Source organism: Phyllopteryx taeniolatus, chromosome 19 (genome assembly GCF_024500385.1).
Source record: "Phyllopteryx taeniolatus isolate TA_2022b chromosome 19, UOR_Ptae_1.2, whole genome shotgun sequence".
NCBI classification, from domain to species: Eukaryota; Metazoa; Chordata; class Actinopteri; order Syngnathiformes; family Syngnathidae; genus Phyllopteryx; species Phyllopteryx taeniolatus.
The window spans coordinates 6,617,641-6,644,128 of NC_084520.1; the positions used below are offsets into that span (position 1 = coordinate 6,617,641).

At 40.8% G+C, this 26,488-nt stretch overlaps 1 protein-coding gene across 1 annotated transcript in view; it reads left to right on the forward strand.

Annotated features, from left to right (window-relative positions):
- Window positions 1-24,510, forward strand: part of shisa9a (shisa family member 9a) — a 50,173-nt gene extending 25,663 nt beyond the window's left edge. The window contains exons 3-4 of the mRNA XM_061755927.1: window positions 9,195-9,485; window positions 16,880-24,510. Of these exons, the coding sequence (XP_061611911.1) occupies window positions 9,195-9,485; window positions 16,880-17,709 (1,121 nt within the window). The 3' untranslated portion in view covers window positions 17,710-24,510. The remainder of the gene's footprint in view (window positions 1-9,194; window positions 9,486-16,879) is intronic.
- Window positions 24,511-26,488: the final 1,978 nt, after the last annotated feature.

The following is a 26,488-nucleotide window of genomic DNA, read 5'->3' on the forward strand; positions in this document are numbered from 1 at the left end:
TCTCTTATCATCTCCCAGAGCCATTGCCCATGACAGACTTTTCAATAATCCTTCTTTCTCATCTCAGTCCTATGTGTTTAATGGCAGACTCAAGGGGATTAGTAAAAGACTTGGTATTGTTGGCTTCTTTAAAGCACATTTCAATGTAACTCTTGTGCAGTTCCCTAAATGGGAGCATAGTGCTACACTAATGAGTGAAGCCAAAGCCAGTGACATATGGTGATGATAATGAGATAAGCAGCGTTGGGAAAACAAAGCCGCGTATAAGGTGCAGAATTTGGCACGTTCCCATGAAACAGACAGTGTTGTCCAATGAATTTAAGAACTGCAGCCCTTGAGCTCAGCTGGACATCATGTATTTTTCAGGGCCCTGTATCCTCAAGTTCTCAGGGTGTTGTTGCTGGGCACAAATGAAAGCGTGTGCCAATGACATGCCTTTGATGTAAGAGAAAGTTCACTATTGTTGTCAATTTACAGCTCTAAAGTAATTTGTTTTACTGGAAAGTAAATGGCTTTCATCTCAAGTGGGGTACACGCATAACGATAATCAGGACGAAATCGAGCGTCCCCCGCCTGATTATTGTCAGCAAAAGTCCGATAGCTTTAAAAAGATAATCCTAGCTGACAATCGCAAAGCCTCGTGTGTGATCAACAAGAAGTTCGGCCGAACCACAGGACTTTCAGCGTTGTTGCTGGACACAAATAGTGGAGCATCTGTTTGTGCTGAGTGTTTGTATTATGTGTCTCCAAAGTCATTTACTACATTAAACATGATGAGGAGAACAGTTTAAAACTGCAATGTAGAATTTGCTGATTTGTTTGTAAAACGATGTGGGACAAAGCACACAGGTTGGAATAATTTAGACGATTGTGGACAATTGATTGTTTATTTTAACGTGCTTCGAAGTAACTGAGGCAAATGGATTGCAGACAAGTAGGTCTGCAACCATCACACGCCCAGTTGATTTAAGTTCCTCGCAGACCACCGCTGTGGCAACATTTTGCTACATTAGACACTATATCGGCACAGCAGCTGAGGAAAGTTAGAGAAGGAGTTGCCCAGCCCATTATTATTATTTTTAAATAAAAGGTATAACAATCGATGAATGGATGCTTCTTTTTTTACCATAGTGGATCAGGGACATTTAATTACATTCTTATCCATAGTTAGGTTCTTGTGCTCTGCTGTAATTGAGGTAAGTAAATCTTTCAGGATGCTGATGTCACGTTAACTTTTAACATGTGAGGAATGGTTTGTGGTTTAGTTACATCACTGACAAAAGACTGATATACAGTAATTATTCTTATTTTGTGGCCACATTCTATGTGTTTGTCACATTGCGCAACCGTCCATCCAGTCACATGCAGCAAAAACCTGAAGCAAGCATCAGTCTGAGAGAGAAAATATGATCGTGGTCCAGTCTATCCAGAAAATGGTTGGCAGCTACATTATATTAACAACATTATCCTTTGCAAGAAGACAAGAGTTGGTCTCCCCTATAACAGCTTCCGGAAAACTTTCAACAACATTTTGGCGTGTGTCTGTGTGAATTTTATTTGTTAGATCACTGATGTTGGACCTGACAGAAGACATCGCTCACAATCTCCTTAGTTCTTACCAATAATAGTTTCTTTCGCTACATTTCCACCTTCCTTTAGTTACAATCAGAGGGTGATTGGGAATGGGATATTAAGAGGGACTCGATCTGCATGCTAACTATGGGAACTGCTATACAGTACTTCAAATTGCCCCATTCCAGCATTTATTATGTTTTTATCTCAAGGAATGAGAATTTTCTTTTTTTCAAACAGTTATTAGCCTTGCATGGAAAACTTGCGTGAGTGTCTTACAGTGAGGCCCCTCTTCACTCCTAAACGTCCTGGTGCTGCAGAGGGGAGATATGGACCGAAAGGATGAAGACCACGAGAGCAACGGACAGAAAGATGCAACATTTCTCGTGTACCAAACAGATAAACAGACAGCGAGCCAAATAAGAAGCACTTGACTCCCTCTACTCACAGACTCACACATAACCTGCTTACCATTTGAGTGTGACTAAAGACGATTATGCTGAGACACAGAAGGGACCACACATACTCCTCAGCACAAGGGCGTACACTGTGCACCCTGCGACCCAAAGTGAATGATTTGGACTCAGGAGAAAGAAAATCAGGGTCGACAAGCTCTCAGTGCTGCCTTTAATACAAGCCGCAGATTAGGAGAACTGTACAAAAGCACAAGGCACTATTTACACGTTTTCATCATCTGTGCAGACTTTTTTGTCAACATCTATTCATCATCAAAATCTTCTACTCAGTTAGGTGACTTGTAAAATTGCTTTTCTACCCAAACAAGAGCAGCTTTTTCACACAACTTTTTTTGGACAATGCCTGACAAAACTGACAAATTTGACCCAGAAGAGGCTCTGAGGTAGCATGTACAGTAGATATGTAAAGCAGAGCTGGAGGGGAGATGAACAGACCAACTGACAACCCAACAAACGTAGGTTGCATAACAATGACTTTGTCAGCACAGTACAGGCCAGCCTGCCTGCCTGCCTGTTGATACGTGGGCGTGGGTGACTGCACGACAATGCGAACTACTACACGAGGAAAAAAATATTGTTGCCATGACAAAAGAGAGGAGCCAAGAGATGAAGAGGCTCCAGTAATGACAGAGAAGCAGTTTTGCAGATGAAGGGGAAAAAAAAGAGGGTTTATGTGTTTTGCCGAGTGCATAAAAAGAGGGAATAATACATGAGTCAGCTGCTTGCAATTTTTCAGTGCAGAATAAAAAATTAAAAAATTAACGGAGGAATTACACTGTACCGCCAGTAGCAATGGAGCCAGGCCAAGTATGAGACAGGAGCCCTCCTACATACTGTATACTGTATATGTGCTTTCTCTTTATGTCTCTGCACCAATAAGTTTCTGCCGTCTCCTTTTTTTCCCCTTGTACAGACACAACACAAGTTGAAGGAATGCAAGTCTGTTCACTTCTTCAATAGAATACACTGGAACTCTCAAGGTCAAACACAATCTGTTCCAGGACACATATGTCAAAGAAATATGGTCATATATAATAATGGAAATAGAATCAACCCGTGTCAGGGCCAAATTGTCACCATCATAATATATGACCCATATACAGCTGGGTCAATGGCGAGTATAGATGTCATTATCATGACGACCAGGTCTGGCACTCGGGGATTGAATGAGGCAAGCAAGTAACTTCTAGTTGCTTAAGTGGAGGTCAGAGTGTTGAAAAAAAGCGGGCGCCTGCAAAGACAATAAAAGCGTTTTCACTCATAGGATTCTATATTTGTGACAAGATTAAATCCAGCCTGCGCTTGGTGTAACTCTGTGAGGAGACGGGCTAGACCCGGTTTTGGTAATTCTGTTGACCGGTATGCCCCTAGCGCATTTAAAAGTGGGACATTTGTGCTGGTCTGAGCGTGTTCAGAGCTGCATTCAGTCCTGTCCAATCGAAGCAGCGTCTATCATTTCCTTTAAAAGCGGTGCAATAGTCGCAAGGCCTCTCTGTACTTCCGCGCGAGCGCGGCCGACAGCGCCCGCATTGGATCACGTGACGGATGGGCGAAAATCAAGAAGTGCAGCTACCCCGTCTGTGGAAATAGAGCCCAAAGAATCGCTGTTTTTCCACCAAGCTGCTGAATTTTAATTTTCAATTAGCATGCAGATTGGTGCATATTGACAAGTCGCCAATCAAATACCACTCCCAATTTATCACTAATCTCTAATCTATGCATCCAACAAAACTCAATGCTGCTCTTCCTACTGTTTTCCGTTTAGGTAGTGTTTCAGATTTTTTTATACTTCATGGTTTGTTTGCATTGACATTGGCTTAATAGGATTAACTTTTTTTGTGAACTAATTTGGACCTTCTGTGACTGATGTCGTAAATCTGTCTGTGGGGTTGGCAAGAGTGAAGATGTACGCTTTGTATTCTGGCCACTAGCTGGCAAGTCCCAGAGTGGATATCTGCCATATAATTGTACTATAAAGTTTTTTTTTGTTTTGTAGTAGTGTGTGTTAGGTTTTAATGTTTTACATTGCATTAGTAGGTGGTTTCGTTTGATACTTCAGTGACAGTTAATGTTAAATCATAACGTACGCTATTTGTGACATAATAAAGTTAAAAAGGTTTTTAAAGAGTGTTCTGTTTCTGTTAATGGATTAATATTACACTGGGCAGAAAAGTGGTTAGCATGTCTGCCTCACAGTTGAGAGATCCCGGGTTTGAATCTCACGTCAGGCCCTCCAATGTGGAGTTTGCATATTCTTTCTGTGCTTGTTTGGGTTTTCTATGGAAACTCTAGCTTCCTCTCACATTCCAAAAACATGCATGTTGGGTTTATTCATGTGAGGGTGAATGGTTGAATTTGTCCTTTGATTCATTGGCGACCAGTCCAGGGTATACCCTGCCTTTTGCCCGAAGTCAGCTGGGATAGCCTCCAGCAGGGCCGGTCCTGGGCATAGGCGACATAGGCGGTCGCCTCGGGCATCATCTGCTGGAAGGGCGTACTGCCAGCGCCCTCCTACTCGGGAAAAATATTTCAATAAAATCATAAAATACCTTTACGTTTCTGTCTTGAATATAAATAAAATTACAAAATAAACTAAAGTAACTATGTTTGTCACTTGGCAAGTCACGTCACATGAGGTGGGGCCGTGTCTCAAGTCAGCGAACGAGCGATAAGTCAGAACAGGACAGGTGATTTTATTTACAATTTTTTTTTTTCCATCATGAAGAGGCCAGCTAAGCCCTCGGGCGTACAGTTCCACAAAAGAAGAAAAGCAGAGGAGGAAAAGAAGTCAAAATATAAGGGCAACGTTATGTCAACATATTTTTAAAATATCGTTTTGTTTAAAGAACATGTTTTAGCTAGCTAGCTTGAAATAAAGTAAGAATTAGCTTAACACGCTGATGTCGGGTGACCAGACCTCCTCTATTAGCCGGACATGTCCTCTTTTTTGACACCTAAAAATGTGTCCGGCCGAAATTTTAAACTAGTAAATTTAAAGCAATGTAAAAGCAATAGCTATTAGACTTTTTTATAAGCGTATTTAAATCGTTAATGGAGGTGGGCGCTATATAAAATCTCACCTAGGGCGCCACATTGGCTGGGGCCAGCCCTGGCCTCCAGCACACCCACGACTCTATTGAGGTGAAGCAGTGTAGAAAATGTATAAGTCGATGGATATACTGGTTAACAACTGCTTATACATGTTTGGCAATTAATAATGCAGAAATCCTACTTAAAACATTGCCTGTACATTCAGTTATTGAAGCTTTTATGATGGTGACTATTTGGGTTCCATCCATCCATCCATTTTCTGAGCCGCTTCTCCTCACTAGGGTCGCGGGCGTGCCGGAGCCCATCCCAGCTGTCATCGGGCAGGAGGCGGGGTACACCCTGAACTGGTTGCCAGCCAATCGCAGGGCACATAGAAACTAACAACCATTCGCACTCACAGTCATGCCTACGGGCAATTTAGAGTCTCCAATTAATGCATGTTTTTGGGATGTGGGAGGAAACCGGAGTGCCCGGAGAAAACCCACGCAGGCACGGGGAGAACATGCAAACTCCACACAGGCGGGGATGGGGATTGAACCCCGCACCTCAGAACTGTGAGGCTGACGCTCTAACCAGTCGGCCACCGTGCCGCCACTACTTGGGTTTTGACATTTTATTTACAATTTATTCTGATTACTATTGATCTCAAAGGGATATTTTGATTTGAAAGACAACCAAATTAAAGGCCGGAATTTCACCATGCATCATTCACCAACACCACCATTTAATACGTTCTCCCTCGGCCCAAGTGCCAATCCTCTCCAAACCTTCGAGAAAATAAATTGTGACGGCAACCTCTGTGGTTGAGTCAACAATTCTTTCCTCTTCCAATCCCTCACCCATTTTTTTTTTTTAACCAAGCAATGGGAATCTACATATTTTCTGGGAACTGTACAATTTTACTTTTAGAACTTTTCTCTGTACCCTATTTTGTTGACCTTGCCATCGGTGCGTTACATTTCAAACTACGTTGAATTTGCCTGTTTGTGCAGTACCATTTTGTTTTTGGTTTGCTGTTGGTTTGCTGCAGCCTCGTTTTCAGAAACAAACAACATTAGAAAGAGAATAGAACTCACACAACTCTAAAGTGCAACCAAACAGAAAAAAAATCCAACTGATCAGCTGTAAAACAATGAAAATCACAGACCATTTTTAAAGCTAATTAACCATTTACTTTATTTCATGCACCATTGGAGGCTGACAATACGTTTTTGTTAAATATATTTGGGTATCTTATCGGCTACCACATAACTCGAAAACCGGACTTAATTACATCAGCACAAGGAAAAAGAGTGTCGACATATATATCGTTTGTGCTGGTGTATAATTTGCATTTTGTCAGGAACAAATTAAAGGCAAAAGGTCATAGAACAAAATTATACAACGAGGCATTATGCGATAACATGGTTCCAAATAAAATAGTAGATTATTAGGCTGCTCTCTGTAATGTGTTGATTATTCATGGTAGGAATAAGGCTATCCAGACGACTGTGAACTCTGTGACCTGCTTAATGTTGGCTTGCTCTGGACATTATGAAAATTAGTCCACTGCCACAAGGCACACACTAACATTTCTGCTCAAAGCTAGCTTGCATTACAAGACCACGAGATGATGATATCAAGTTCATGTTTTTGCCATTTTACTCTTGGTAATTGTTAAAATGGAAAAACAGAAGAGCTACCTGACTTTTGTATTGAATGCAAAAAAAAAAACTGTTCCGTATTGTTCAGTCCAGTATCTGGCACTTCAACTACAAAGTAATTATATTCCTCTTTAAGGAAACAACAACAGAGAGGCACTTAACTGATACTGTCTCTCGTTGTCCAGATCAATTTAGATGTGGAAGGTCACGATCTAAGTATAGTCAGGATTTTTACTCGATTGCATCATCCACCAATCTCCTTTATGACTGATCTTGAAAGAAACTTTTTTCCATTGTTATGCCTACACAGCCCTTATATGGGGGCATGCTTTCAATAATTGTACAAAGCAACCTAGCTCCGAGCATAGTCATGCAAATGAATCAAATCACGACCTCATTATGTGCAGTTCATATAAATTAAAGTGGTATTTATCAAAATGTATTGATTGATATTTGGATTATCGAAAAATAAAAATGCACACACACTGAGTGACTTCATGTATCAATTACTGACATGTAGAGTATCCAGTGATTGCATGAACACTGATTTAAAATTCGGCCAATGACAGTCAGGGATTTAAACGGAAAAACAAGCCACAGTGCAGGGGAAGGCTACATGCCGACCGCAAAAGTGGAATACTGGATGATTCGAAAATCCCGTCCGGACATTTATTGTCGGTGCTGACAAGTATTGCTTTCTGCCAAAACACAAAGTTGTGACTGGATGTTTATATGAGACTCGCTGAAGCTATAATTTCATTTACCAGTTGTCACATGCACCTTGCCAACTTGGCTTTTGAATAATAAATCATTTCATTAGTCTGTGACTATTCAAAGTTAATCACATCGCGTTTCCGTATTCATGGCCGATTTAGTATGTGGCCAATTTCTTTATAATTGAGTTTTGAAAGGCTTTCCAATTCTTTGCTGCCATTCCATTCATGTTCACGGATTCAAATGAGTTGATGGCTGACAGCCTGAAAATAAGGCTAATCGAGGCGGTACAATTGTGCCTTGATAGGATAGGGGATTTTAGTTTGGTGCTCTTTAACTGGATACAATCCAGTATGTGCTGAGAAAATGGTTTAGCCACTGCTGTCCATTTTGAAGTTGCTTGACCCCATCAATGCCGACATATGAGAAATTCGATCAAATGCCTTAGAAGAAGGGCTTCAAGCTCCTTTTCCCAAATTTCCCCACACCCCACACATTGGCACACATTCTTAAGCTAAGCCTGTGTATGAATCTTTGATCACGTCCAGAAAAATCAAAGCTTGAATTTTATTCACATAATTACAGAAACTCACATTGTGGGCGAATGTGTGCGTGTGTGATTTGTGTGTTTAAGACCTTTTCTCGTGGCTCAACGGCACATTGTCTTGAACAATAGAGGAAAATGGTGGCGTCGATCAAGAATGTTGGGTGGTATACTGTAAATGATCAAATCTCCTATTGATTCACACTTGTTAAAGGATTGAAAATATTGTTATAGGACTGTGTTCATTTTCATGCTTTATGACTCTCCAACCTTACACAGTATACAATACAGTCGTCACGCCTCTTTTTCTATGCCTCTCACCACCATCCTTTTCACCACCTCATTCCGCTGCCATTCTGCAGTTGCACTTGCATGTATCACTGTCTTTTTGCTTTTTCTTGCTCCTAAAATTATTAAGTGGCAGTGTTGGTTTTCTTTTAACACTGCATACTCACATTTGCCGTTAGTAACAGGACTTTACAATTATCTGTCAGGGTTGGACACCAGAACAAAGCACAAGTGAAAATGTCCCACATTTCTTGTGACATTTGGCTGTTCTCTTTTTTTTGGTTTTCATTTTTCATCCCTGCCTCACTAGAATAACAGTTTAGTGCACCTAATATTTGGAAAGTGTGTTATCTTACCAACTCTTTTTTGGCATCATCCAGTACAGGCTCAGGCTTTGGCATTACAGTATTGCATAACTAAAATGTGGAGGAAGACTGATCAATTATTAGCATGGTTTGAGCTTTTAACAATGTGGTGAAGTGCAGAAACCTGATCCCTATCGCAACAGCAAAGCTTTCTTTGTATTTTATGTACTCATTTATTGTTAAAAAGCAGCATTTTTAGAGCATCATGCCCATTAAAGATAGAGCATTATCAAAATTTGGCTTACATAAAGCAAAATTATTATCATGGTTAGCCTTAACCTTTTCTGAATTCAATGGCCTATGTAGTTATCATTATAAATATATCTATAGCTTTGGTCAGCCCCGCCAATAAAAGCAACAATAAACATGTAATGGAATCTCTAATGGTGACGCTAACCTTTATTTAATGTACAATCGACTTTTTAAACTAACATTTTAATATTCTTCCTTGTCACAAGTTAACCACAGTTTTGTTTTTTTTTTAATCAGGATGACAAATTCACTGCTAAGATAATGTTTATTATTGTGTCCTTGCCCACAGAGGGTCCTCAGATTAACAACAATGTGGGCCCAGTGTCAAACATGGTCCAACAGCACCCGTATCCTGCCCTCAGCCAGTTGGCTCATGCGTACGAACATCAGCAGCAGCAGCAGCAGCAACAACAACAACAACAGCAGCAGCAGCAGCAGCAGCAGCAACAACAGCAGCAGCAGCAGCAGCAGCAACAACAACAGCAGCAACAACAGCTACAGCTACAGCTACAGCAACAGCAACTGCACCTGCAGCAGCAAAACAAGGATTTCAACAAATATGCCTCCCTGAAAGCTGTGGGTGAGTGCCAATCATCGTCACACCTTTTATATTGTTATTTAACCAAAAAGGTTTGTTTTGCCACAGTTTTATGGGCCAACAACATTTCTGTAGCATTACAGCGCTGCAAGCTGCTGTTTGCTAGGAGAGAGGGGCATCACTTTCACACTGTATCCCTGGTTGGCAGTTTTTTATATAACGGACCACAGATGTCTTTTAAATACAAATCGCTTGTGTTATCTGATTGTTTCACTCAAGATTCCGATACTCTTCAAGACCCCGACCCTGATGGTCAGGGGAGGGCGTGCAGGAACTATACGTGAACAAGATGTAGCAGATTTGCACACAGATTTGACAGATGTTATTGATTGTGGCACCAAAGCTGACACGCTGTAAAACAGAAAGAGGCTGTTTATCAAGCTGTGTGACAGCTTCACACATGCCATCAAATTCACTGAGTTCGCATACCAATTTGTAGCTGATTTAAATTCCGTTTGCCCAGCACATGTGCTATTGGCAGAGGCTCTGTTGTGTCACAACCTGATTTCTCTTTGTTTGAAAGCGTGTTTATGCAACATGGATACACTGCCCTCACTTTATTCAGCTCATACAGAGAATATCTATTATAATTCTGATGACATATGCAGGAAAGACATTCCTCACACTTAATCATTTCCACACACTGTTGTCATGGTCATATTTGTTTATGCTGACAAGGATTGTATTGTGTGAATCTACAGTATATATCGTAATGGAGAATGCATCTGATGAGCAAGGTCTCTCTTGATGATGATGTACTTCAATTGGTTGGGTATATTTGCAGCTTCAATGTAGTCCACTATATGACAATGGTTCCGCAGACTGTCTTGGCCTGGAGAAAATAATCAATAATCAATAATGAGTGTGACAGTCTTTGTTTTCTTCCTGAGCATCAAAAAGGAAAGTGATCAACAAGTAATCAAATATTACAAGCTGGAAGAGTAAAGCCCAATTCAAACCTGTTTTCCCATTTTTATATGTAAAAATTGATAGCATACAGGATGGCCTGATGTGCTTTTTAATTTTCAATATCCCTAACGAGACACACATTTTATTCTTTGACATCATTTACTCCAGAATTTAACAGTAACTTTGTAAGTTCACTTGACTTTTAACATGTACGTCAAAGGTGCAGAGCTAAACATCCGCAAGAAACAAGTTTTATAACACTGTTTTATTTCTACTGGCGGCCAGAAAATATGTCTGCTTTGAACGGTAAAATAACGCAATGCATTGATGACATTATTAAGCTGCATATCTGCATATTAAATATGGTCAATAATAATTATTTAGTAAAGAAAATTGGGACTGAGCTCCACTAAAGCGGATACCTGTGGACAACGTTTAACTACAACCTGACATAAATTCGAAGACAAAACTCATTCATAGTCTTCTTATGCTGTCAAACTGATCTTTTTCCTGTTTTACATTCAAATCTTCTCTTCGCCATTTGACTGTCTGAACATCTGACTTTCTTCACCTTCCACCTACTGCTCTCTCTCTCGCCTGCTCTCACCTTTTCTCTCACGCTCATCCTCTCACCTGGTTTGACCACTATTCAGCCTATTATTCAAACCACTCACTTATCTCTAAAGCGAGGTATTTATTGGTTTTTAGTAGCTCTAAGAGGCATTAGCCTATGTGGCGTCCAAAAATAATGATGTCATACAATGTGATATTGCTGGAATTGGTTGGATTCAGGAAGATTCACTCGATTTAGTTCCGCAACCAATATAGTCTCAGTTTTGCTACTTGCTTTTGTCCAAATTGTTGACAGGAAATTGCTTGTTGTTAATTTAATATTTATGACATATGTGGTTACTTTCATAACCACATATGCTCTATGCCGCTTTTGTTGATTCCCTCTATATTCTCAGACAGTTGGGTTGCTGACGATCAAACGTAGCAGTAACAGGGGGAACTAAATAAATACTGTAGCAGTGAGTTGATGCTTCTTTCCAGAGGGTTTATTTAGAAACAACAACAGATTACCATCAGCTATAACGAACAACAAACAAAACAAGCTTCCTCTTGTCCCATATGCAAGCTAGTTTGCTATGGTCACACCCTGCAAAATTTGGGAGGGATTTACATGGGCATACACTGTGCGGACATATTAGGCTATCCAGCAGTTGTTATTGTCATACATTTGTGACTACCCGTGTAAGGACATATTTTCCCATAAAACATAAATATACACTATGGTTAAGTACTGTACTACACAAATAACCTTAAAATATGTCTCCAGATAGATGTCAGAACAAGTAGTGATGAAAGCAAACTGAAAGATTCCAAGCCAAAACGTCCTCGGAACGGAGAAGGATGATGCGCACATGCATCCGTCCACTAGAAAGTCAGCGGATGTCGGTTGAGCACTTTCAAATTTGAGCCGACTGTCAAAAACAAATCAAGAAGAAGTTGGACTCAGAATTTTAAAAAAAAACTCTCACAGCAACAAGGAGATACTATAAAACTCAAAGAAAGAGACACACATGCTTCATAATATGAGTTTAGCTGGCTGTTAACTGATAGTTATTGGAAAATGGAGAGGGAAATCCAGTCATAACAGTACGAGACCACTGTTGGGACCACCCAAATTTCAGTCACATTAGTCAACTGACACAGAATTGGAAGTGAAACAAGCAGTCAAATCGTCCTCTGAACTGCAGCCCCACCTGCCGCATCATTCCTTCCTCCCTCCTTGTCACTTTCATTTGCTCTCACCTTTCCCAGTTGCCCTTTACCTCCCACCATCCTTTCTTCTCTTTTATACTGTCTTTATCATCTGCATCACACTTTCTCCCCTAGATTCTTGTCTTACCTAATCCCTTTTTCCTTGTTTTTGTCTCTCTCTCTCTCTCTCTCCCTTTCCGCTTCACCCTCCATCTCCAGTCCACTGCTGATCCCCTATCAATCCATCATGATCCGTATCACTGCTTGAAGAATCATTGGGCTGCTAATCTCCAGCCTTGCTTACTTCTAGTGGTTCATATCGGGCTCTACTCCTGCAGTGGTAGCACAGAGCCTGTCTACCATTACCTGAGTTACAATTGATTGACAGATTACTGCTGGACAAGTGGAATTCAAAGAGTTCCTGCGAAGTGACTGGGGAGCTGATTCCGCAAGGCAAACTAAATCTGAATACGCTACGAGGAACAAACAGGGAGAAAGGGGGACACAAAATGCGCTTGGTTGTGCTAATCTTGATCAAACTGAACGACTCTTCTTTACCACCAGTATTGTCAATGCGTGGTCCCTCCTGAAGAAATATGTCAATGTCTAAGATAAACACTTCCCCCAAAACTCCAAACCACTCTTTTTCTTTAATTGCCTCTGCCTCTTTGCCAATCGTACAGCTGATAAGCAGCACTTGTGTCAATCAATAGCCATCTCACTTCGTCCCCGGTGCATCTACAGTGGATAAGGCCGCTTAATCGAATCCTTAACAGCATCAAGCGAGGTTAAAACAAGCACGCATGCACTCACGCACGCACACACGTACGAATAAAGGTCCCTGAATGCGGACTTGTTGCGAAACCCGTTGGAGTAAGTTGTCTTCTGCAAGTATAAATCACCAATTATTATAGTATTGTTGAATTCGCATGTGTCTGACAGAACAGCTGCCTTAAAGCCCAATGAGCCTTCGACTCCTACTCGTAATATAATCCATAGAGCAAAGTGACTGTAATTAAAAGTATAGGCATTTGTTTATTCCAGATGCACTACCACGCTTCTTGGTTTTTTACTAATGAAAATAGGATTACTGCCACAAATAGAAGTCATTTTTTTTTCTCTGCAGATATAATGTCCACTAATGTTTCCCATAGGGCTAATTATTAGACTGTAATAAAACCAGAGCTGTTCCACGGCCCCAAAAAAGTCAGGCGCTTGAAGGGAGACGTTGCCCAAACCTTGGTAAAGTGAATTCAAAGATTTGTTTCCAACTACATTATACACATTTGAAGATAATTGCTGAAAACGACTGAGAACTGTGTAGTTCTCAATTGTGGAGAAATACTGTTAAATTATTTTTCATCATTTCAGGTTTCCTAATTTTTTGGGGCGTGCACGCCCGGTGACGCACTTGGGCGAAGTATTTTAGAAGTCCCCAACATTTATTCATTCATTCAGCTTCCATTCCGCTAAACCCCACTAGGGTCGCAGGCGTGCTGGAGCCTATCCCAGCTATCTTCGGGCGAGAGGCGGGGTGCACCCCGAACTGGTCGCCAGCCAATCGCAGGGCACATATAAACAAACAACCATTCGTGCACACATTCACACCTAAGGGCAATTTAGAGACTTCAATTAACCTACCCTGCATGTTTTTGGGATGTGGGAGGAAAGCGGAGTACCCGGAGAAAACCCACGTAGGCACGGGGAGAACATGCAAACTCCACACAGGCCGGGATTTGAACCCTCAGAACTGTGAGGCGGATGTGCTAACCAGTCGGTCACCGTGCCGCAAGTCACCAACATGACTCCCCAAAACTGAATTAGTAAAAACAAATATATATATATATATATATATATATATAGCAGATTTAGCTGAGGAACATGAAATCAAGTGTACATGTCTATCATGACAGGATACACAAAAAAGTGGAAAGGACCAATGCTGAAAATTGAACAGAAAGTAGGCCATTTTACTTTGAAGCATTTAAGGTAAATTTCCGGGCTCGCCCAAAATGAGATAACTACATTGGTACATTGCGAAGCTTTTTTGCCTAAATTTGGTGGAGCGTGGCATCTAAGTTTCATTTTGGGGATTGGCCATGAAACAAAAGGGTGCAAGTGCGTGTTTATCGCTGATTGTGTCTTTCAAGTTTTTATGTTATCGACACCAATGGCTAGTGGGGATATTTTTTTCCCCCCCTAATATATATTGTTTGAGTCTCAGCACGATGCTGGCCTTTCATGGACAGAGGCATGCGGACCCCACTGTGCGTAACAGTGACATTTTCTGTTTCTTGTCACGTACGCCACTGGATGTGTGCATCGTTGCGCTGACTGCCGCCCAATTGATTCACCTGTCGCCTGAGCAAGTTCGATCCCCCCACGGGCAGCCATTCGAGCAGCGTCTCAGCGGGTGAGCTGCTGCCCTCCCTCCTCCACCATTTCCGGATTCTCACCCGCCAACTTCTCCCTCGCTTCACAGGGCCGCTCACTTGTCTGTCTTCTGCTCTCACTGTGATAAAGTCGATCTATAGCTACAATAGCAGAGAAAACTCACTGAATGTGTTAACTTTATCTCTAAGGGTACAGAGGCAGCAAGGGCATAAGAGTAATGACTGGACAGTGAACATGGATACGACAGAAAACATTTCATACCGATAAGCCACACTAGCTCATCGAGTGTGACTGACAGAGAGGAGTAAATCTGGGGCTGTAAAGGAAACCTCATCATGCCAAGACAGACATGAACCTCATTTGGATCAGCATCACACTATATGCCCATACCTACCCACTTCCTACATTTGCCTGATTGTTCTCAGCAAGGCTCATGCATTATTTACGAACAAAAATTAAAAGGGGTAAATGCCCGATCTTGTATTATTAATAAAAGTGAACTTCTGCAGCTGCAGCTTTATCTGGAAATTAACAAAAATCTAATCGCTACCTGGTTGCCAGACCACTCAGTGCACGACAGAGATCCGTTTCTCCGTTTACGTGCACATACTGTCAGAATGCGCTGTAGTCTATCACTCCAGTTCATCTGACACACTAATGAGGAAATACTGTACAGTAAATGGAAGGATACAATAGATAGATGTTTTACATATTGTTTTGTACATTGTATGATTTCCATCCATCTATCCATTTTCTTAGCCGCTTATCCTCACAAGGGTCGCGGAAGTGCTGGAGCCTATCCCAGCTATCAACGGGCATGTGGCGGGGTACAGCCTGAACTGGTTGCCAGCCAATCGCAGGGCACATATAAACAAACAACCATTCGCACTCACATTCATACCTACGGGTAATTTAGAGTCTTCAATGAACCTAGCGTGCATGTCTTTTGGGATGTGGGAGGAAACCGGAGTACCTGGAGAAGACCCACGCATGCGCGGGGAGAACATGCAAACTCCACACAGGCGGGGCCGGGAATCGAACCCCGCTCCTCAGAACTGTGAGCCAGACACTCTAACCAGTTGCTTTCTGTGCCGCTTGTATGATTTCAAATGAAATAAAAAAAAATAAAATCATACAATGAAGTACAGCTATGCGATATAACAATGTGCTGTATATCATAGTGTGATATAAAAACATCCTTTGATTTATATCGTGATTTCCCATTTCCCTTACTGCTAGTTAGGTAATCCTGTAGTTTATTTTCCTCATTTTAGTAATATGCTTACACCAAGAAGTAGGGGCCCCCAATGCTCGCCTGGCATCTGCTGCAGACCATGTAGAAATGCAGTGGTCCACTAAGCCGCGGAGAGCGGAGTGGGGGGCTGAGTGGAACACAACAAGGTGGTAGTGTTCGCGTTGCTTTTGGAAAAATCTGTCTTTTTTTAAGGCTCAAACTACGCTGTTTACTCTGCGATGCTATGAAGACATGGCTGTTATATTATTTCGGACCTCACATGCGAAGAGTGGATTTCGCTATTAGCGACTCGAGCCGGTGCAAAGTGGCTCACGGCAATGCTAATTTGAACCACATGCCGTTTTCAGGAACCTACAAGTATCCCTCAAAATAAATGTACAAATTCTTCTGACAGTTGAAGCATTTGTATTTTCTGTTCGTCTATGCTCCTGTTCTGTCACATTAGCTAGACTCACATTAGCATTCACGGCGCTAGCTTCGTTCTTAAACAATGGGGGAGCCAAGTGATCTACCGCTAAGAGTGGTCCCAGTCAGGCCGGTTGTGGGCCATCACTGTCTGTTGTGTAAACCAGGGCCTTGAGAACAAGATGACAAACTTGTGTTCCTAAAACTCTGCTTAAATGGTTCGCATACTTGAATGTCACTTGAGGCAAAGTGCACGTTACTGCATTCCTTGACAAGTGGTTATAATACTGCTACATTTGGCCACGGAATATTTGCATTTTATTTTATTTGTATTGATATGTTATTAGTTTTATTTTGTGTTCTATAAAAAATATGTATTTTATGAACAAATGGAAAAAAGACAATAGAAAATTGGCAGCTACTTCATGTAATTTGGAGGAAAACACTATATCGGGATATATTGTTATCGGGATATAAGAACAAAAATTCCATACTGCACAGCTCTACAATAAAATACATCATGATATAAAAATAAAGTATATCATTATATAGGGAATGTTACAAATAAGCCATTTGATTTGTGATGTTTATGATGGAGTTCTGGAGTGTCCCTAATGTGCCTTATTTTTTTGTCTCCATCTTCTGGCAGCTGCCAAATACAATGGTGATCTGTACAACAAGCACAGGCTGATGGTGGAGCTACCGACAAAAGGCGGTCTTCCGCTCCAACCCATGGGCAACTCCCGACCCTCCATGGGCAACATGTCATCGATGACCACCAACCCGATCGCTTCGAACCACATGGCATCCCACTCCATGAACCAGATGACCTCCATGACCCCTATGTCGTCAATGACACCCATGACTGCTATGATGACCATGACTTCCCTCGCCCCAATGACTCCTATGACCTCATTGGGGCCGCTGACCCCAGAGCCGGTGGCAACTTATGTTACTGAGATGCCCAGAATCTCTTCCGTGTCAACCGTCCCAACAGACCGGCGCGGAGCTGGAGTAGTGTCATTAAAGCCAAATGGCCAGAAACCTAAAACCAACCACGGCCACGTCGCCCACGGCTCCCACAGTGCCCTCACTCACCTTCACAGCCACAGTAGCAAGCCACCAGGACTGGGGACTACCTCCCTGGCACACATGGCAGGTACTATGCCTGGGGGCACATCCCTGGGAATCTCCATGGTCGCCGAAACCCCCATCGGCTCCAGCTTTGCGACAATGGGTCGGCCATTGGCGTACAGTTCTAATACCATCTCGTCTGGGCATACAGTGGGTATGGGGTTAAGGGGTTGGGAAGGGACAGAGACAGTGGGCCGGAGGAAGACCTACGGGCACAAGAGGCCTCAGTGTACGGTGCTGGAGCCCAACCAGCTTCATGTCACCAGAGGCCACAGCCACAGCCAACACTTCCTCCCCACACAGCCCTACTTTGTGACCAACAGCAAGACAGAGGTGACTGTGTGAGTCAGCATATAAGGACGAGGTATGAAGAATGCATGTGGAATGGTGACAAGTAATTTCCGAGTGGAGACACCAACACCAGAGTTGGCCAAAAGGTGCAGGTCTGTTTGTTTGTGCGAAGAAGCTGAGGCTCGTTAATACTGGTAAAAGATTTCTACACATTTGTGATGCGATAGTCTGGTCCGTCACATTTTACATATAGAGAGTCCATCATTAAAATCACTGAACAGATTGCTGATGTTTGTCAGATGTTAGTGGTTAAGTTGGTGACATCAGCAACCATAACAATACCACTGAATTGTATCTTTCATGTCGCTACACAAGCATTACAAAGTAAATGGAAACCTGCTGCTAAAGAAATTAATGGGAAGCAAGCCCAAGGCAAGGATCTGATGACAGCACCCTGGCATTGCCAAGTCACAACGAGAGTCACAGCGTCTGCTAGACTAGCATGGTTGAACTGAACAACATTCCAGTATGTTTAACCGCCAGAATCTCTTGATGGGTTCAAAACCGACACATGACAAGGCTCTGGGCTTTGGACTGCAGGCAAAGCAGGTTTTGTACTGAGGCCATTCGCAAGCCTCTTCATAAGCTTCACAGCTGAAGGTCACCCTTCTCAAACAAAGCTCCAGCACCGATAATGTTGGGCTGAGTAGGATTGTTGCTGTTCAGCCTTCATCTGCATGCTGACAGCTGGCCCAGACGTGGGGCAGAGAGGCGGCATCCGGATGCTGCTGCAGCATCATTCTTCCATAGTCACACTCAAGTGCACATATTCACATACACGTGCAGGCATATGATTGGGGCAAACACAGAGCATACAGTAGAAATGTCAATCACCTCGGCTTTTACAAATCATGTACTGCTTTGTTGTATTTGTTTGCTTATGTGATCTGTGCATATTGAATTGAATTTCTAGTGGAACACAGAAATATGGAAATTAAAAGGTACATATATGAGGGGTAAGTAACTCTTAAAACTCAATTCCAATCAGAAATGCACAGATGAAAAGTTGTCAGAATGGGGCCTTCACTAAACTGGGACTGGACATAACAATTTTTAGATGTTAATCAAAATGTTTTTAAAAAACAGTATATGTTCAGGACGGTATATGAGATACATAACCCTTCCTATAAATATATATTTATTCAAATATCCCTAACTCTGTATTTTAGTTGAGCAAGAACCATAAAAATGAGTGTGGAAATGGTTTCTTATTTTTTCTCGTTTTAAGGAACGAACGCTTGAAATTACGCTTTATTAGATCACTTGTACTCCAGCTAAAACATCACACCCTGCTGGGGGGAAATATTACGTATTCGACTCAAACACCAAAATAAATTCCATATCTGAAAAAAAATAGGTCCGATCATTGGAGCGCTTCTGTGAAGCCATTTGCTTTTTTTTTTTTTTGTAATGATGCAAGCCGCATTAGCTTTCAACATCCACCATTATTATCTTAACCCTGTAATCAAATCGCTTCAACCTGTAACACCCCTTTTCGCTTGCATTTAAAGGGACCACAATGAAACAATACTATTAGTAGAATTAAGGTTGTGCTGGTAGTGGACATCCAGTCAGTTTGAACATTCATCACACATGTACACACATTAAAAAAAAAAAAAAAAGCTGAGTGCCAAATTTAGCACTGGCTATATAGTGCCAATCTTTTCTACGATTGTCTACTAAATCTTCGTGAGAAGGTGCAGTTTTAATTTTCTTTTTTAAATTCTTTTTTTTTTTTCCATGTATCCCCAATGAATCGGATGCCTTTGCAGATACGTGGAGATAGGATTGGCCACTGAGAAGAGATTACACTGGAAGGTGCTTAATGATTGTTTATAAGTATTTATTATTGTGGCTGCGCTCATTTTCACTCACTATTTAAGTGTACTTACGTCTCGCTGAAGAATTCAGCTCTAAATCGCATACATGTGACTACTTATTTTATTTTCCTTCTCAGATTTTCTATTCAGGTCGTTTTGAGAAATAACATAAAAGAAGGTCACTGTTTGCTTTGGATGTTATCTCAACCAATTGACTTAATCCAGCAAGCCGGAAATGTGGAACTATGCTTACCAACTGTGATTGCTCCACCATGAAAGCTCATCCAGTTGTGCAGAAGGAGCCACTGGAATAATTGTGAAGCGGGTAGAGCAGTGGAAGCAATTGGTTCAAAAACTTAAAAGAAAAGTATCCCTTACCTTTATCAAAAAGCAAAAACCTAAAAAACAAGCAGGGCAGCTGGAATTGCTTGCACTGACGGGTCGCGGTTGATAGGGTCATGGCCACAGATCAATGGGTTCAGGACGCAGTCATGTTTGAAATTCTCCCCTCAGACAGATCAAACAAAACAAAAAAATGTCATAGAATGATACAGGTTTACGACACAATGTGCTCCCTAAAAATGTCATTCCGAATAGGCATGCGGGCTATTACAATATGAGATGTTCACTTTTTAGACAAAATTCTAACACAAACATTCAAATTCATTATACCCTTTTATTTGACATTGTCTTGCTTTTATTTAGGAGGATTTCTACCTCAGAGATGACTCTTCTATTTAACATTCCTATTCAAAATAGCTTTTCTCCAGGCGGCACAGTGTATTAGTGGTTAGCATACCCGCGTCACAGTTCTGGAGTTTCTGGATTGTAATCTGAACTCCGGCCTTCCTGTATGTAGTTTGCATGTTTACACCTTGCTTAGATGAGTTTTCTCTGGCTTCCTCCGAACATTCTGAAAACATGCATGTTAGGTTCATTGTGGACTCTAAATTGTCCTTACGTGTGAATGGTTGTTTGCCTACATGTGCCAGGGTGTATGTACCCCCCCCTCTACGTCAGCAGGGATAGTTCCAGTTCACTCGTGACCCTAATGAGTATAAGTGATATAGAAAATGGATGGATGGATAGTTATCTCTCTTTTGTGATCTTATACATTGGTACATTCCGTTCCAGGAGGCTTGTCGACCTCCTACTTGTTCAGATTTACAATCAGTTTCCCCCCTTAAGAATACAGGAAGCAGAAAGAGGGGTCATCCGTTTCGGACGGGGCAGATACATCACTTTTCCAGTTTCCAATCAACACTTCAGGAACTAGTTTAAAGGTAATACTTTGGACTATAACTAACAAAAGGACAATGTAATAAAACCAGTTGTTAGTTACAGTATGTTATCAGTATACTCTAAAGTTCACTTCAAACTACATTGAGAGAACTGTCTTGGTACAGTAAACCTTTTTTTTAAATTGCTATTACTATGAAAATAGAAAGGCTGCTCTCACTCTAGGTAAAGTAAAACACCGACTGCACATTGCTTGCAGTACACCACTCTTAAGTTGCAGACTGGAGTGTTATAATAAGTAATGTTGAATGATTGACACTAAATTATATATTGGCTACAGCAGTTAAGGAGTTCAGCATTCTTGATAATAACGCTCATTTTAGCCTCAGCAGCTTTCACTCTTGATTCAGCCTGTGTTGTTTGGAGTGACTAAACATACGAGTCGACGATGAGCGCGGCAACTTCTTTGCTGAGTCTGTGCACTGCGAGTTGTGTCAAAGCAATAACAAAGCACGTGCAAAAGCAAACGACACAATGGGGGTGGGGTGATAGAGATTGAGGAACAGCTCAAAAGCAAACGCTCACAAACCTGCACACCTTTCCTTGAGCCTCAAGCACAACACACCGAAAGCACAGAGAAATAGACAAGCAATGATTAAGATGAATTTTCTGCATTTGCACTAGCAGGAGTGTTAAGCCAGCTGCACACCGAACGACGCGGCCGAACACCACTGAAATGATTTTCCCACTAGTTTACACGAGAGGCCACCCGTCGGTCACTAGTTTTGAAATTTAAATCCCAGGTAAACAGTGTCGCAATGTCGCAGATAATGGCCAATCAAATATGTCACATCATATCACATGAGCTTTCACAACAGAACTTAAGTTTCCAGGTATGAAATCACATCCAGGCGGCAGCTGCACCAATACAGTATATACGGTATATATATTCTGTTTTTCAATAATACTTAATAGTCATGATTTCCTATGTACTACCTTTGGCTTAAAAAGGCTTTAGTAATGCACAAGTGCAGTCAATGAATGGAGCCAACAGCCTCTCAAATATGCACACCTTTATTTCTCGCCCAATTCCTGGCTTTATATTATTATAATTTACAATGGGAGGAAAAATGATGCTTCTTGACAGGACGTATTTCTAACTTGATGTGTGTTTTCTGGTGGCCAGAGCAGCTTTAAGCCACACTTCCAATCTTTGTCATTGATTGGACTCCAGGTTGGCTCACACCTGACTCTGATTAGCTCTTGGAGAATCTGTAGCCTCGAGTTTCACTTACTTTTCCCTCTATGTCGTGTGAATGTTTACACGTTATTTTTAAAAATAATAATAAAAGAAAATATGAAAACAGATAATTGTTTCTTCGGTATTAGTTTAAGCTTAAACTATGTTTATTTGTTTAATTTAGATGAAAATCACACCACATTTAATGACCAATTCATGCAGAAATTTAAGAACTTCCAAAGAGTTCACACACATTTTACATCCCACTGTGGCTGCAGCGGCCAGGGCCACCCACTTGACACTGACAACACGCGCCATGTTGTTTGTAGTTCAATGAAAAATAATGTACTGTAAAGTATAAGTGGCGCCGCAAAACCTTGTTTCCAGATTGCAAGACCAGGGGTCAGAAGTCTTTCCATTGCAGCGAGTTAGTACAAAGTATGTGCGAGGGTCAATCAACTGGTGTGCTTGTGTGAGTTGCCGACTGTTATTGTTTGGCCTTAGGCTTTTAGCATGGATATTCAGAGAATTAAAAAAATGGTTTTGTCCAGTTTTCTTCTCTCTTAAATACACAAAAAAAGGATTCCTATTAGACAGGTTACGATGAAATCAACCTTTGTTGTGTTGTTGTGTGGAGAAGGAGAAACACACACTGCGAAACATCCACTAGGGATATTCAATAAGTCGAGCAGTAAAAGGACTTGTGCCTGGGGAGGATTGGGAGGTCTCATTGTGATCTTTAATCACCAAAATCTTAAGAAATACTGGCAAGCGTCTGTGCTGCTACTCCACAGTGGCAACACAAGACTGAAAAGGGACCCAATGTCAACACTCGATAAGGAGGAAGCATTGAATAATTGATACCGCTGGAGGTGCACATGGAAAGTTGGAAATCTGACATGACTGTTGACATCCACACGTGCATGAGGTGTACCAATGCAGCATCTTAAATCATCCACACAATTAAATGACCAAGGAGTATAAGGGCCACATGGGACACAAAAACGTAGCAAAACTATACAAAGAAATAATAATCACTTACTCTTGTAATGACTTATTGTTGTATAAGTAAGTCTTCAGTGTCATAAAATTCTTTTCATTGTAAAATCATGACTCTTGTACAATTATGAGCTCTATCTAATATAACAATTTCTAAAATTAAGATTAAAACGTTTTTCTTGTAATATGATTTCAGGATTTATGACTATTCTTGATAATTGGCTTTATTAATACAGCTTTTTAAAATCAAAATAATTAGACTGTTTCCAGAATAGTTAACTTTTTTTCCCTTTATTCTCATAATATTTTAATCATTCTCGTATATATTTTTATTTTTGGACACTATACTCCTTTGTAATTTAATATATTTGTAGTCTGTATATATTAATTTCCGAGTGAACAGGATCCCTCCTCATTGTCATTTAAAAATACTGCAGCAGCAGTTTTATGATGTTAAAGTAAAACAGAAAGTAGTACATATAGGGGGATGAATCTTAAGGGCTCAAATACCAATAGTTAGAAGATTAATGTATGGTAAAAAAAATTAATAATCCTCCCCCCCCCCCCCCATAAGATCTAATGGGGGTGGGGGGCTCTTGTCAGCAATGTTTACAAGTTTGTATAGCCTCCGTCTGTACAGTATGCGCATTGTTTTCACCAATTGAGAAGTTTTGGCTTTCGGCTTCAGCACATGACAAAAAATAAGAAAAAAAAAAATCGGAGGAGATGTATTGTTTTTTTGTGTCTTGTTCCTGTGATGTTCTTCATATTTACTGACAACAAATGCTAATACTATGTAGAATTTCTCAAAGCATAAACAGGAAGAGAACTGGTGAAGAATAGCCCAGTTATTGACCCCTGCAATGTCCAGAGCCAAGGGATTTCACATAACTGCAGCAGAATCAATAAGCTATTTGTGAGATGATTACTATCCACTAGCAAGCTAATCTTTTTATAGAAAAACTAACTGGCTCATTTTGTGTGTTCACTGTCTACTGCATACAAAGATATATGAGACTCAATTTGATATTTTTTTATGTCCAGACCAGTTTGTGCTATTTATGCATATGTGTATATGAATACATATGGCCCTGACACTGGATTTACATGTGGCTAGTGAAGCATATTTTCTAATGGCAGAAGCCCATCTCCCACTATTGTTTGCACAGTAGCTTATAATATGCACCGTGATGCCCCGTTGTCCTCTTACCATTTACTGACTTTGAATTCTGTGAAATGAAGTTATGAGAAAGATGTATTTTGGTACTATTTGACTATTGTTAGAAAATGACATAGCAGATGTTTTGTCCCAAAATATATTACCATAGTGTTGCTAGGATGAACTTTTTTGGTTTTGTTTTTCCTTTTTACAGGGGGAGGTTTCACAAGGATATTTTGGATTCTTTTTGTTGTTGATTTGCCATCTGAAAACGTATTACTATTGCTCTATATACGACTTTCTTACGTGGCAATAAAAAGATGACTTCTGCAAAAATCATCTCTATTTGCCTTTTTTTCCATCTTTGTTGTTTCCAGATTGCAAGACCAGGGGTCAGAAGGTACCTTTACACCTTCACACTTTATTGGCTACACTGAAAAGATCCAATACAAGGCTTGTATCAAACATTCAATCAAAGCTAAATTCTAATTTATACTATAAGGAAAGTTCAAAATGCTTTTTCTTCATGGATGTAGTGTCCAATTACATCGAAAAACTGCACTGCATTACACTAAAAATGTTTCTAATGCAGTGCCCACTGTGGTACGCAAATGTTTTTTGTTTAATTTCTTAGGCCTTATTTACTGTATTTGAATACATACTTTTGAATGTAACCAAAGCAATTGATCAAAACTGAGCATTTATTCTTGATAAAATTTAATTTGTTGGTATAGCTCTTCAGATTGAATTGGCTCTCAAGTGGGTTACATACTGATTTAACATTTTAACCATTTTTACACTACAAACACTCAACACAACCAGTTGCTCCGACAACAGCGCGAGGTGCAGGTCGCTTCTTAATTGGCTTTGCTTCTGTTTCACGTCAAAGTCACAGATTCCGTGGATCAGCTGTACTTGGTGTTGGCCGTACAAATAAAGATCTGTGATCATAAATGTAGAACAGGTTTTATTGATTGATTAATTGTTTTCTGAGCAGCCCGAGGAGGCAAGAAATTCCTCTTAAAACACCCCATAATCACAGGATAATCATTCCAGATAATCACTCAGAGACAACCCAAACCCTCTTTGACTGGAAAGGGGGAAAATGTTAAGATTGGGCCTAATTGTCAGTGCTGTATGTATGTATGTACTAGAGATCGACCGATTATCGGCCGGCCCGATATTTGGCACCGATATTTGGAATTTTCACATATATCGGCATCGGTATTTTTTACAATCTGACGTGCCGCTATCAAGAAATGAATTTAAAACTGGGCTATTTTGGCTCAGATGCAGCCAAGCCTCTCTCTCTCGCCTGCCATTTCTGTCTCCAACCCACGACGCCATCTGATTGGTTAAGCAGCCACAGCACGACTAAGGGGTTGTAGAGTAAAAACTCTCACAACTCACGACGACTAACTTTGCGTTGAGCTTTCTGATCCTATGATCTGAAAATTAAAGTGAAGATGAACTTCTATACTGCAGGGGTGTCAAACTAAAATTCACAGTGGGCCAAAATAAAAAATTGGGACAATGTCGTGGGCCAAACTCAATATTTAATGAAAAATCACTGCGGTTTGCACGTTTCCCTTCTCTGCAGAAATGTAGCATTAAAGTTTGTCATATGACAACAAACCATTTTTGCCATTTTTGAGAAGGGGAAGTGTAAATTTGACCGAGGAGACTGGTAGCATAGTTGCTAACGACTGCAACAAAAGGGGCGCGCGCCGGTCTAGACTGATGGGACAACACTCTAGCAAAGCATTCTGGGATTTGTAATATTAGCGGCGCATGTGCTATATACTGGCGGGCCAGCTCTAATACGCATTTGATATGGTCTTGCCGGCCAAATATAATTACATCGTTGGCCAAATTCGGCCCCCGGGTCTGAGTTGGACATATATGTTCTATGGGCTATTTAGTGTTTAACAGTTTGTTTAATCTCTTGCAACAAGGCTGCTGACAATATTGATATAGAAAGAGTGACAGTAGTAAGAAGTATGTGTGAGAGAGTAAAATTCAGTGATTCAGTGATTTATCTGAACAAAATGGTGGAACATTTTAAATACTCTGTGAGCTCATTAAAGCCCTGAAGGCTGTTTGTGTTCTGTCAGGAGTTTTAGTAACTATTATGCTTTTTATGTAGCTTTTGTCATATTCATCATTAATAATGTAGCAGCATAGTTTTCAATGACAGAGTCCTTGCTAGTGTATTGTAAAATGTTAAATTTAATAATGAAATCAACTTTAGGCTACTCAAATGCTGTAATAAATTAAGCATGGTGAGTTGAGCATATGTCAGCATGTGACCCACCT